This window comes from Harpia harpyja, chromosome 2, assembly GCF_026419915.1.
Source record: "Harpia harpyja isolate bHarHar1 chromosome 2, bHarHar1 primary haplotype, whole genome shotgun sequence".
NCBI lineage: Eukaryota > Metazoa > Chordata > Aves > Accipitriformes > Accipitridae > Harpia > Harpia harpyja.
In genome coordinates this window covers 60,751,128-60,765,127 of record NC_068941.1, presented here as the reverse complement: position 1 = coordinate 60,765,127, position 14,000 = coordinate 60,751,128, and the positions used below count along the sequence as shown (strand labels likewise).

General features: G+C 54.4%; 2 protein-coding genes across 2 annotated transcripts; both read left to right on the top strand.

Annotated features, from left to right (window-relative positions):
• The first annotated feature begins 9,071 nt into the window (after positions 1–9,071).
• On the top strand, positions 9,072–11,848 carry SLC10A4 (solute carrier family 10 member 4). Its single transcript, XM_052780115.1, has 3 exons — positions 9,072–9,571; positions 10,050–10,191; positions 10,878–11,848. The coding sequence occupies exons 1-3, from the start codon at positions 9,204–9,206 to the stop codon at positions 11,391–11,393; spliced, it is 1,026 nt and encodes a 341-aa protein (XP_052636075.1). The 5' UTR covers positions 9,072–9,203; the 3' UTR covers positions 11,394–11,848.
• Positions 11,849–12,034: 186 nt separating this feature from the next.
• On the top strand, positions 12,035–13,766 carry ZAR1 (zygote arrest 1). Its single transcript, XM_052810947.1, has 4 exons — positions 12,035–13,047; positions 13,134–13,226; positions 13,319–13,393; positions 13,468–13,766. Exons 1-4 carry the CDS (start codon positions 12,091–12,093, stop codon positions 13,609–13,611), a joined length of 1,269 nt encoding a protein of 422 aa, XP_052666907.1. The 5' UTR covers positions 12,035–12,090; the 3' UTR covers positions 13,612–13,766.
• Positions 13,767–14,000: the final 234 nt, after the last annotated feature.

The window sequence follows — 14,000 nt, the reverse complement described above, 5'->3', positions numbered from 1 at the left end:
CCTGGCTCCAGTTCACCACAGGGCTCCCTTGCCTGGCAGGGTTTGGGCAGGGTTTGTTTGGGTGGACGTTCCTTCTGGGCCTGGGATTACTGCACAGTATGGCTCACAGCTGGGTGGCAATGCTGAGCACTGATACCTGACATACCTTTTTGGGTAGCTACTCTTACAGTCCTGGTTTGCACTGACTTCAGCAGCAAGACTCTCCTACTGATCATTACTCAGCATTTAGGCTACCCATGTATATATGGGTAAAATATTTTATTTAGAAATTATACGTGTAAAAAAGTGTATGTGTCATAAATGTTATATATTTACTACATTAAAATAAATTCAGTAATATTCCTAATCTTTTGCTTTCTGACATTATCATGGACTGGGCAGACATAAGGAGTTCTTAAAGTGGCCGTTTTGTACACGTTTGTTCCGATCTTCTGTTTTTCTTGAATTCTTTCACCCTGAAATAAAGGGCTGACTGCTTTTCATGCCCTCCTCCGACTATCCCATCTTAAACAGCTCGGTCCAAACCCTGTTATCTGGCAGGCAGCATGCAAGATGCTGCCATCTTAATAAAATCTGCAAGCAGTTCGGGCTGCAGACTTCAGTTCTGGGCTGCAAACCCCGCCTGACGTTTCCTGCTTGGCCAGACCCCAGTGATCCCCAGCATGCTACCAGCAGCTACGACCGCAAGCGCAGTTACACCACAGAGAGACGTGAAGTTTTATCGATACCAGCGGGCGTCACAGCCCATTCGCAGAAGGTACCAGAGAACAGGGTAACCGGGGGCCAGGAGGAGCTTGGCGGGGTCACCCGGTCCCGCCGCGGCACCCCAAAGCGAAGTCAGCCGCTGCCACTCACCCTACCGCGCAGACGTCTGCCTGACCTTCCCTGGGGGATCGTCGCTGCCTCCCCAGGCTGTCCAGCCCTCCAGCACCATTGTTTTTATTTGCCCCTTCCGTATCTAATCTGAGTCTCTCTTACAGCAGCCGAAACCCATTGTACCTCTGTGGACTTACGAGGTTATTACAAAGAGACTACTTTCAACTAGTGGTAGAGTGGACACCTCAGGCAGGAAGAAATATCCTCCTGGCTTCATCCCTGGCATTTCTGCTTACACACCCCAGAAAGGAAATTAAAAATTTTGTTGACGAAGACGTTCACGCTTTCATCCTCCTGGCAAATCAACAGGTATACAAAACCTAGGGTACATCTTCCTCAGCTGCAGCGACATGCAACTTCTTCTGATACCATAGGTCAAAATTCAGAACATTCTTTAGGTTATTAAAAAATGCCCTTCTTTATCGTGGCTTTAAAAGTGCACATAACACAGTGCGTCAAGGCCGTTTTCATGGGATTAATATACAACATTACCTAAGGCAAGTTTTAAGAGATTCCTATTATGTTTGAGATTTATTTCTTCCCATTTGCCTGAGATTTCTTCTAGACAGCTTGAGATTTAATTTAGGTAATAGTGCACCTATTTTGAAGGGCTTGCTTATTTGTTGATCAGCGTTACTGATACTAATTTTTATTATGTGGTAAAAATTTGGCAGCAGGACAAGAAGCATTTTTATTCTATGTTTGTACAGTATCTAACACAAAACAGTCTTAGTCCACGTTCAGGCACCTTCGATGCAGCGATACAAATGGCAACTGAGTGCAAAGGGGTTTTTTTTGTGTAACCTGAGATGATAGAATATCGATGCTATTAACTCATATCTTTCTCATGGGGCTCACCATTAACATCCCTTTTAATATGGAGAAAGCTTTGGTGGGAGAGGGATGTAATTTGTCTTTGGGGTGTCTTTCTTCAATTAAATAAATACACTATGAAGCAACTGCTGCTGTAGGTATTATTAAATTTACTTCTGCATTTTTTGACATTTAAACTATTCTGTGAGACAATACAGTCATTTACTCTGATCTGGCATTTTTTTGCAAAACCCAAAATACAGATTTTCTAGGCACAAAACCACATTTGTGTGATCTACCTCCATATTACCTCCCTTGATTTATGTCCCTAATCCTGACCAGGTTCCTGCACAGGAAATTAAGAAGGGGCTGGAAGCCTCAATGGGCAATGGAAACCAATAAAGCCAGCTGGATCTGGGCCTGCAACTGCACATGCATCCTTTTAAAGCCCCACCATTTATAATGTTGTGGACATCCCATTTTTAGTGTTCTCCCTGGCCTCGATGACACTGCTGTCCCCTCACTGCCATCAGCGTCCCCCCCACACCTTCCCCCCGCTCTGCAGATGCTGAACCGGCTGTTTGCAGCACTTGCAGGGAGGTAAATTAGGGCTGCGACATCCAAGACACGCCTGTCTCTAAAGTACGATGAAGACCATCTGCCTGTGAGAGCCCGTGCAAAGCGAGACCTATGCCTGTGGTGCAGAATACCATTTGACTTTTAAAACTGAATCCAGTGCCTTCAGAGGCAGCCTCATCTCACCTCCTGTCCCTGCCTGGCTGGACAGGATGCTAATTTTGGCTCTTCTGGACCAAGGCATACATTAGTCATCAGGTCATTTATTTTATTACGACTTTTCATCTTAATCCTGATAATACTCCAACTCCAGAAAAAGATCAAATGGCAACAAAAGGGAACAGTGTCTGAGGCGGAATTATTTCTTATTTGAATTTGGGTAAAGGTATCTCACATAAAGGCATTTTAATTGCTTAAGGAAAAAAACTGCTGCTAGCAATTGTTTTACGGTTGTAGGGGTAGAACTGCCTCAACAAATGACTGTCAGCAATCAATTTACAAAACCTGATTTCATCTCCCTTCATGGACCAGAAGCCTTTTTTCTAATGGGATGGTTGGCAAAAGATCTCTTCACCTTGTTGTTAAAAGGCAGATCACGCAGCCTTAAACACTTAGTTCTAATTATGAATTATTGGAACATTGCGACCCAAGTTATCATGCACTTACTTGCTGATTAATGGTCTTCAGCCATCTTAAAAATAAACATGGGGGAACACCAAGTATAACAGGAGGGTTTTATTATAATAATTTCTGCCCTTGACTGCTAACCCAGAGCTTCAGTGTAAGGATCTGTCCCCAGCCGCTCAGAGAGACTGAACAGATAGCGGGGACACAAAGGAGTCAGCACAGCTGAGTAATGAGGCTTGTGCTGTTTCCCTTCCACACCACTTCAATTTAATAAAATCTGGGAGGCTATGAGCTGCAGAGCACTGCTCCCAAGGGAGGCGTAAATACGGAGTAGAGCTGGACTGAAACAGGCGTCATTTGGAAGAGGAATCCGAGGGAGAAGGGCACAGGACTCCCATGAACGGAGAAATCACAGAGGCAGCAGGGAAGAGGAGGAGGCAGAGGCAGCACAGCAGAGGAAGGAGGAGGAGGAGGGTGCCTGGATGCCTTTGCCACCTGGGCCAAGGGGAAGGGAAGGATGATTTGGGGGGATCCCACCTGTAGAGGAGACAACAGGGACACAGCGATGACTCCTGACGAGGAGGGGAGGAAGGGACACGTACCTAATTTTCCCCACCCTGAAATTCAAACCCTGGGTCTGGTCGAGGATGCTGGCCGTGGGATAAAAGATGCTGATTAATGTGGAGATTTACCGAGCAGGATCGAGCCCCAGCGCTGTGCGAAGGGCAGGACAGAGGGGAGTTTAAGAAAAGCAAGCTTGGGATGAAGGGTGACAGGGCTGCAATGGGGCCAGGTGTCATGTTGAAGGGTAGGAGAGAATCCTGAGAGGCAGGGAAGGCAGGTCTGTCCTAGCCCTTCTGCACTACAGACAGCTGCAGGAGCAATGAACTAACGGGAAACCCGTGGCTCTTGTGTGTTCTCCACCGACATGGTCCAACCGCACACCGCCTTTGTGTGAAACACACGCCATTTGGGGCAGGAGCAACATCGATTGATCAGCGCATCCTCACCAAAGCAGTTTCTGTCTGTGTCTGGCTAGGAAGGTTTCTTTGGGACAACTTAATGGCACAGATCTCAACGCTTCATCTTATTTCAAAAATGCATTTTCTCACCTGTTTAGTGAACCAGCTCCCAAACAATATAAAATTAAAAAAAAAAAAAAAAAAGCCATGAGACTGCTAAGATCTTACAGTCGCTGGCTCAGTGAAGGTGAGCTACAGGCAGGGGTGACAAAAGGTGCAAATTCCTCTCTGTGCTGCTGCTCTTGAGGGAGGGAGAGGCAGCCATGTACCAGAGAGGGACCCACCTCAGCAAAGGACCAGCTGACACGTCCTTCCTAGCACAAAGATAACCATGGAAGAACAAGCAAAATCACCAGTGTCTCTGCACAATTATGCTCCAATTCCTAACTCTCCTAAGCCACAAAAATAACCGCTCTGGATCTAAGTTATAAATAAGAACAAGAACATGCATTTCACAGAGTTTACCACAAGTTTACCCTAAACCGCATATAGGGGATCACACAATACCCTTAAGGAATATTTTAATCCAAGACAATGACAGCAAAGACTTTATTTTTTTCCATGGAAAATGACTACTCTCCTATTAAGTCTTAAATTTCCTCTTTATTTCTATTATATCCCTATTTATTTCTATTTTTATTTCTAACCTAGGTGCGCAGCAAGTAAAGTAGAAACAAAGGGATTGTACATCCCCTGGAAAGCAGAAACCACTCCTGCTACGTCTCACCTGAACATCACTTTCACGGCAGTATTTTGCCCCAGCTTCTTTGGCAGTACCACCGCTTCAAGGTGCTGACCGAAAGCCTTCCATCCTCCAGGACTATCCTCCGGAGGCCTCTCTTCCTCTGCAAACGCCCGGCACAGCTCCACAAATCAGCCAGCACGGACATGCAGAGAGGCAAAGCATGACTTACGGGCGGATGATGCCATCCCACAGCAGCTGAGCTCCGCCGCTTCCCACAGACCCGGGCACAGCACGCAACGAGCTGGGGCGGGAGGAGCGGGGAGCTGAAATGGATACCGAGCTGAAGTGGGAAGAGCGGGAAAAGAGGGGGTGACCACCCTTTGCTTTCTCACCCCACCCCACCATCCTGCTTTTACGTAGTGCTCACAACCACAGCGTGCACATGCGCCCGAAGTGCAGCGCGGTCGGGATTTAGGCTTCCAAGTCCAAGACTGTGATTTATCCATAACTTGCTTGAGATCTGCAAACCAACCCTTCTTGCCCAAGGCTCCTGAGCGCATGGAGCAACGGGCGTAACGGCTGCACACACCGAACCTCCTCTCGCTGCCCCAAATTCAGCACAGTGCACAACACCCACAGCGACTTCCCTTGGGGGCCACCGAGGGGACCTCGCTGCATATACATAGTGATTGCAATTTTATAATGATCCTGGGCTATGCCAGATGCTTTTAATCTCTGGCCGGAGAAGCAAGTGATTCAAACAATGTTTCCATACAACGTGCAGGAGCGGTCACTAGCTGAGCGAACAGCAAGGTCGCTTTGCTCATTTCTTAGAGCACTGCCAAAATTCCTTACAAGCCTATCCTCTATTTTTCACCTTTGATTCCAGTTAAATAAAGGGAAGGCACAAAAAATCCTCTTATAAAAGAGCAAACAAAATTCCTAGTGGTTGAAGGACTCCTGCTACTCCAGACCGCTTTATAGCTATAAAGGGAACTAGGCCTTAAGCCTCATTGTTTCTAAGACTATTCATATCAGGCATATAACTAATGATTAGAGATTGTTTTAGATGTGATTAATAGAATGCAGGTGCTTATAAAACAATATGCATAAGCTGCTTATTTGTCCCTTGTGTAGCCCTCACCATGGCTGGCTTAAAACCCAGTCAAGCTGAATCAACAGAAAAAGGATCATAGATCCTAGACCTAAGACATAAGAATAGATAAGAGTAAGTGATTAACTTTAGAGTAAGATGAATTAATAAAACAACCTGAGTGATTCTCAGAAATTCAAAGGTGATTTCTGATGTGTAAGAAGATAAGTGATTGTGGTGACCGGAGACCTTCTGCCTATGACCACTAACTTCAGAAGAACCGGGATGAGACAATAAGAATCAGCTGAGACAGGCAAATGTATTGGACTTTTGAAACCACTGGAGAATAGAGAACTGAGAGTTCATGGAAGAACACCTAGAACTTCTTTTGGCAAATCATCAATTGCATATTGTTTTGTAAAATTGTATATATATAGGAGGTGGTTTTGAGTTATCTTTTGCCATTCACTGTGGTGGTGGCCCCACTCTGAGTTGTTAATAAAGCAAACCTAGAGAAACCCACATTTGAAAATTCTTTAACAATAGCACAGGTGCTCTCCTGTGGAAATCAAACCGCTCCTAAGAATACCATAAAGCAATATTATTTATAAAGGCTACAAACTACAAGCAGCTCGTATTTCAATGAGTCCTTTCTCTCTCCCTCTTTTTGCTCTTGCTATCTCTTATCCTCTCGCCCATTTTTCAACAGCAGGACTAACGAGGAATAATTTGAGAATGATATATGACCGGGTTTATTTGCCACATCTTTTTATATTCAAATAGTCAATCTGTTGCTTCCAATAATAGCAGGTAGGCAGTATGCTTCCTCCTGCCCTCCACAAAAGAAAACAGAGAAGGAATTAGCCATTGATTCAGATACATCGTGGTGTGCACTACGTGTGAGCTGGCTGCCTTGCAGGCAGATGCTGCAAAACTACTCGGCATCACTCCAGACTCCAGACTGTACTTTAACAATGACATATCGGGAAAGCCTGCAGCAAGTTAAAGAGACAAGAACCATGCTCACCGGCAGATACAATGTTTTTTCACTCTACATGCTGGATGTGAAAATATGCCGGGTGCTGGCCGGGGTGACGGTACTCACTGGACAGACAATTAGCGAAGCACATCGGCTGGGTTCAGACTTGGCTTTCCCTGAAGTCAGCAGTACTGCTCTTGTTTAGATGGAGAGTTAAGTTTGAATTTCAGCTGATGATAAATTTTAAGAAAAATCTCAAGAGGTCTTGATTTGTTACGATGCATTCATGACATTTTCCCACTAGAAACGCTATAGTTCAGTGACCCTTGAAACTGAAGTTTACGATGACTGGGTGGGCTCTGAAAGAGGACGCATCTGCTTCACAGTATCTAGGTTTACTGAACTCCTCCTATAACTGCCTATACGATATATGTCATACGTTATGACACAAAAATATCTTCCCACGCCCAGCCCTGCTCAAGCAGGGAGTTTGGGGAGTGACACTGGGAGATAAAACAGGAGGCCTGGCCTGTGCCCTTCACACCTGCTCGATAAGCAGCCACCTCGCACTCTGCATGACTGACCCAGCCTGGGCTTGCCCATGGTGAACTCCGCTTGGTCATGCTGCAGGGAAACCGCGCGGGCATTGCTTACAAACCAGGAAGGGTATGATAAGCAAATGACCTGCATGTTGTGAAGCCAAATATTGGCTACATGAAGGACGAGAGAAGATATAGCAGTGGTTAAGACTTTAAGAAGCACAATAAATACACTGAAAGCACTTTTCTGCATATGCAGACCTGAAAATTAAGTCCAGAGAACACTGTTGGCTCAGAAAGCCAACCGGATGCTGCGTTCCCCTCCTCTAGCAGCAGACAGAGCCCCAAAATATGAATGAACTAAAGCAATCCGGGTCCTATTTGGTTGTTCAGCTCTGATGACACATCTTCCCTGCACTCTCCCTAGGCTAATGACAAGGAAACAAACACAGGCAGAACAATACTGAACTTGGCATCGTACTGGCAAAGTTGCCATACCTGGGATTTTCTCACTAGGTACTACTTGCACTTCTTGTGTCACCTGTGCCCCAAGTAAGAATTAAAGGTTTAATAAGCGAATAGTCTGTTTTTCTCTTGAATCACCAATAATTTCTACTCGAATCCTGGGACAGCCTAAAATTTTACCCAGATAAATTTTTGCGAAACTTGCTGTCTGACGGAGCTTAAGGCAAGCAGCCAGTCAGGGCAGCTCCCATAGGCTCTCTCCTTAAATTTGGTGCGTCCGCCTTGAGCTGCGACCTGAGGTGCTCCACGCGGAGCAGAGCGGCATGCTCAGTGTAGAAGCCAAGGGGCAGCGCCTGGGGATGCTATGTGCTGAGCCAGCTACTCCCACCCAGGAGCGGTGATGTGAAGCGGTGGCCGCGACCCCTCTAAATCCTCTGAGTGAAAGAAGAAAAGATGGTCACACTCCGGAGACACGGCCAGTAGCGGTGCCAAGGGCACGGAGTAAGCGTCACCGACATCCATCCTGCTCTCGGAGGCTGCCCTCCTCTCTTGGGAGCTCCTGCCCTTGTGAGCCCAGCCTGGTGTCCCATACAGTGTTTCACTTTTGAAGGAACAGGGCGACACACAATTATTAAATGAAAAGTATGAAATAAGGGAAACGTGAATGTTGTAAGCACAGTTTTATGACTGACAAGACTATAGTCACCCTTGGATGTGATTTTTGGGTGATGGACTACATTTCTTTCCCTGGTTTGAAGACTTGTGTGCCTGCAGGCTTGCCTGCTTCCTCCACTTGCATTGACTGCCCTGTAAAGGTATCACCTCTCCTTACAAGCTTCTGGGACCCCACCAGCAGAAAGTGGTGCCCCCTCCGACCTCCTAAAAGAGCTTTCCATCCTTCCTCACCCATTCCCGCAGCCTTCACAGCAGCCGGCAATTTGCCTGGGGGGGGGGGGAACAAGCCCGGCTGTCCCTCAGCAGCGGGGCACCGGTGCTGCCCACCCACACCGGGTGACACCGGTTGACTTTCCGATGCTGCCGCCAAAGTAAATCCCCCGACACCACAGTTCGTCCGCCGGAAAAGCCGGGCCCTGCCCCGACCCTCGGGAGGACGCAGGCGGCTGTGCCGGCTCCAGAAGCGGGCCGCCGGAGGCCGCACCGCGGGGGGGGGCGGGGGGGTCCGGCCATGAGCCCCCGCCGCCGCCTGCGCTTCCCTCCGCCGGGGCCGGGCGGCGCTGGCGGCCGAGCTCTGCCCGCCGTCGAGGCGGCAGCGAGACACCGCCCACGCCGGGGGTGGCCCCGCGTGGGTCCGGGGACGGGCGGGCGGCGCCCGCAGCAGACGACAGCCGGCGCGCAGGGACGGACAGCGGCCGCAGCACGACCAGCAGCGCCCGGCCGGGCTGAGCCGGGCCGGGATGCGGGCTCCGCCGGCCGCCGCGGCGAGCCGCCTCCGCCTCCCGCACTGACGCCCCCCCCGCTCCTCCGGGGCTCGGCGGGGAGCCGGCGGCTCCCGGGGGCCGTGCAGCCCATGGCCGGCTCCGCGCAGCCCCCGGCGGCGGCGGCGGCGGCGGCGGCGGGGGGCGGCGAGGCTTTCGGGGACCGCTCCCTCAGCCAGGGCTTGAGCGTGCTGGTGGGGCTGGCGCTCTGCGTGACCATGCTGGGGCTGGGCTGCGCCGTGGAGCTGGGGCAGCTGGGGCAGCAGCTGCGGCGGCCCGTGGGGCTGCTGCTGGCGCTGCTGGGGCAGTTCGTGGCCATGCCGCTGCTGGCCTTCCTCCTGGCCCTCATCTTCGCCCTGGACGAGGTGGCGGCCGTGGCTGTGCTGCTGTGCGGCTGCTGCCCCGGGGGCAACCTCTCCAACCTCATGTCGGTGCTCGTCGACGGGGACATGAACCTCAGGTAGGCGCCCCGCTCCCCCTCGGCCCCAGCCGGCCGGGGGGCTGCGGCGGCCCCGGGACGCGGGGCGGGTTTGCTGGGCACCCACCGGCGGTGGGGCCGGGACGGACGGACGGACGGACGGGCACGGCGCGGCTGGGAGCCCCCAGCGCCGCTCTCCTGCCTCTCCCGGGGCGGGCGGCTCTTACACGGACCCCGACACACGCCTGCTGCCCCCTTCCCTAAAAAGCCTGCCTGCCCGCGCCCCCGCCGGGGCGGCGGGGGGGGGGGGGAGAGGGGCTCTTGCCGTGAGAAACGCCCCGGTCGGCTGCAGAGCCCCCCTCCCGCGGGGGCTGCGGCTTCCCGGGGCTGCCCCCCCCGCGGCGGGGCGGGCGGTGATCCGGTGTCTCTTCGCTGCTGTCCCCCGGCGCAGCATTATCATGACGGCCTCCTCCACGCTGCTGGCCCTCTTCCTGATGCCCCTGTGCCTCTGGGTCTACAGCCGCCACTGGATCAACACGGCCCTGGTGCAGCTGCTGCCCCTGGGGGCGGTGAGCCTGACGCTGGGCAGCACCCTGCTGCCCATCGGCCTGGGGGTGCTCATCCGATACCGGCACCCCCGCGCCGCCGACCTCCTGGTTAAGGTAGGGACGGCCCCGGGGAGACGGGGGGGGGGGAGGACGGACGGCCGCGCTGCGGTGGATGCCCGGGGACCGCACCGGCCACGGGGCGGGAGAGGGGTGTCCGTCGGCAGTAACCTTTCTGGTCCCTCCGAACCGATGGTAGCTTCACACAGGCATATTCCACTCCTTAGGTGGAATTTAAGGACTTGGAGCCTTGACATGAAACGGTTGGGCAGAGTCGGAAAGTGAGGGAAAGGGCTGGTTCCCCCCCCCAGCGCACGGGAAGGAGGGCAGCGTGGCACTACACCCCGGGAGACACCCCAGGGCCCTGGAGCAGTGGCATTCCCCCGCATCCTGCTCTCTTCCCCGCTCCTGCTGCGCTCAGGGTTAGCGAAACCAACCCGCAGGCACAGTAACAACAGGCAAACAAATTAGGTTAATTACTAAAGGAAAAGTGAAGCACAAGCCCTGGCTCTCTAGTTTCCCAGCAAGTCACCCCAAAGCAAGGTGATGGACGGCGGTCTCAGCCCTTTCCTTTCCCGGGATATGATCAAACACCACCAAAGTCCCGAGCCAGGAGCAAACCCGGAAAGGGCAGTGCAGCCATGTTTTGCAGTTTAGACTCTTTATCAAGCCTCTACCTGCTATGCTTATGCTTTTAAACTAATAACCCCGTGTTGTTTATCAATGTCTGTATCTGTTGTCAGATTTCCCTGTGGTCCCTCTTGGTGACTCTGGTGATCCTGTTCATCCTGACTGGGACCATGCTGGGCCCAGATCTGATAGCACATATTCCTGCGTCTGTCTACGCCATTGCGGTGCTGATGCCTCTAGCGGGGTACGCCTTGGGATACGGCTTAGCCACCGTCTTTAAAATGCCCCCACACTGTAGGAGAACAGTGTCTTTGGAAACAGGGTGCCAAAACGTCCAGCTCTGCACCGCCATCCTAAAACTCACCTTCCCCCCAGAGCTCATAGGGAGCATGTACATGTTTCCCTTGCTTTACGCGCTTTTTCAGTCGGCAGAAGCGGGACTCTTTGTGCTGGTATACAAGATGTGTGGGAAAGAGAGCTACAAACAAGATACACTCGGTGAAGAGGAAGACACGGATATTTCCTACAAGAAACTGAAGGAAGAGGAGGTGGCCGATACTTCGTACGGCACAGTGACCACGGAGGAGCACAACTCCATTCAGCTGGAGCCGACCCAGACGGCGCTTTAGGCGAGATAAGGAGGCGACACCCGGGAACGAGTGATGTGTGTTGTGCTTGCAACCGGGCTGCGGCCGTGCTCGCCGTGGCGCAAGCAGAGCTGCCCGGCCTCCATCGTTTCTCCAGCCGCTCCCATTGTGCAAGGTGATGTGTTGTTTATTACCGTGACAGTTGTATTTCCTCAAAAATAAATATGAAAAAAATTTCAACAACAAAGGAAAAAGTATCACTGCGACGCAAACCAGTAACCATACGTCTTCGCGCAAGGAGGTTCCTGCCCGCCTGAGTGCAGCAGGAGTGGGTAGGAGGAAGGAGCCGAGCGTTTTGCAGAGGCGAAGCCAACGCGGCACCAGTGCGGACGGACGGGCAAAGCACCTCGCGCGCGAGCATCTCCGTGCCTCCCACCCGCTGTAAAAGCATTGTGCTCGTTGTTCTCACCGCAAATACATGCCGAAGCTGAACCAAATCCGTGTTCCCCCCTGATTAATTCCGCGGGGGCAATTAAGGGCCGCGCTGTCTGGTTCACCAGGGGTGCTGTGCTGGGCGGGGGGCGGGGGGTGCCCTGCCCGAGGCCCCGCACCGGGCGGGGATGGGAAGAAGGGGCCGCCGAGGCCGGCGCCCGTCGGGGGCGGGGGAAGTCCGGCCCCGGCCCCGCCCCGGGGGTATTTAAGGCCGCCCCCCCCCGGGGGTTACCCCGGGTCCGGCGCCATGGCGGAGGACGCGATGGAGAGCTACCTGTACGCCGCCTACCACCCCTACTCCTACCGCTACCCGCCGCCCAAGGGCAAGGGGGGGTCGGCGGGCGGCTGGCGGCCGCGGGGCGGCGGCGGCGGCTACTTCTCGGGCTATGGGGAGGCGGCGGCGGCCGCCGACTACTTCGACAACTACCAGCGGGCACAGCTGAAGGCCATCCTCTCCCAGGTCAACCCCAACCTGACGCCGCGGCTCCGCAAGGCCAACACCAAGGAGGTGGGCGTCCAGGTGAACCCGCGGCAGGACGCCTCGGTGCAGTGCTCCCTGGGGCCCCGCACGCTGCTGCGCCGCCGCCCCGGCCCCCCCGCCGGGCCGCGGCCCCGCGAGGCGGAGCAGGAGCGGGAGCAGGAGCAGGGCAGCCCCGCCACCACCAGCACCCGCGCCGTCCGCTTCCCCCGCACCATCGCCGTCTACTCGCCCGTGGCGTCCCGCAGACTCACCGCCTTCCTGGAGGAGCCGGAGCGGCGGCCGCAGCAGGAGGAGGAGGAGGCGGCGGCGGCGGCCGTCGAGGAGGAGCCGGAGCGGCGGCCGCAGCAGGAGAAGGAGCCGGCGGCGGCCGTCGTCGAGGAGGAGCCGGAGCGGCGGCCGCAGCAGCAGCAGGAGGAGCCGGCGGCGGCGGCCGTCGAGGAGGAGCCGGCCGCGCCGCGGGAGCAGCGGGAGGCGGAGGCGGCCGCCGTGCGGGCGAGCTGGGAGAAGCCCCCCGAGGCCGGCGCCCAGCCGCTGGAGCAGCGCCCGGCCCAGCCGCTAGGGCAGCGCCCGGCCGCGACCCCGGAGCCGCCGGCGGCAGGGCCGGAGGAGAGCCGCGAGGAGAAGGCGGCGGCAGCAGCAGCAGCAGCAACAGCGCAGGCCGAGCCGCCGGCCGCCCCCCAGAAGCGGGATCCGGCGGCGGGCAAGACCCGCCTGCGCTTCCAGGTGAGGGCCGGCCCGGGGGGGGGGGGAGCGGGGCCGGGCTGGCCCGGGAGACCCCCGCCGCGTGGAGTAACGGCTGTCCCCGGCAGTTCCTGGAGCAGAAGTACGGCTACTACCACTGCAAGGACTGCAACATCCGCTGGGAGAGCGCCTACGTCTGGTGCGTCCAGGGCACCAACAAGGTAGGGCAGGCTCGGAAAGGCCCGGCCCGGCCCCCCCCCCCACCCCGCCCCCGCTGACCCCGGCCTCCCCCCCACCCCCCTACCCCCTCCAGGTCTATTTCCGGCAGTTCTGCCGGACCTGCCAGAAGTCCTACAACCCCTACCGTGTGGAGGACATCACCTGCCAGGTAAGGGACCCCCTGCCCCGCCCCGGGCCGCCCTGCCCCGGGCCGCCCCCGCCGACCGCCGCCTTCTCCCCCAGAGCTGCAAGCAGACGAGGTGCACCTGCCCCGTGAAGATGCGCCACGTGGATCCCAAGAGGCCCCACCGCCAGGACCTCTGTGGGAGGTGCAAAGGGAAACGCCTCTCCTGCGATAGCACCTTCAGTTTCAAATACATCATCTGAGTGGGATGGGGTTTTTGGTTTGGTTTAGGGCTCTTCTAGAAAACTGCAAGTAAAGCAGATTTTTTTTTTTTTTTTTTGGTGGTGGTGGTGGTATTGTTGAAGGTACATGGTGAGGTGTCGCTAGGAAAGCATGCAAATAAAAGTACTGCAAAGCACGCTCAACTGATCAGGTGGGTTTGTGCCCAGCTCAGAGGGTGCATATTGCAGCTTCTGGACCTTGCACACGGGAAGAGCCTACAAATAATGTTTTGTAAATCAGTGATGGTCTTGGCAGCTGGCTCAGGACCCTGCAGAACCTCAGGTGGGAAAGGATGTCACTGCTCCTATCCTTGAACTAATCAAACGCTTGAAGTTAACATCAAATTGACATCTACAGTAGGTAGTAGAAA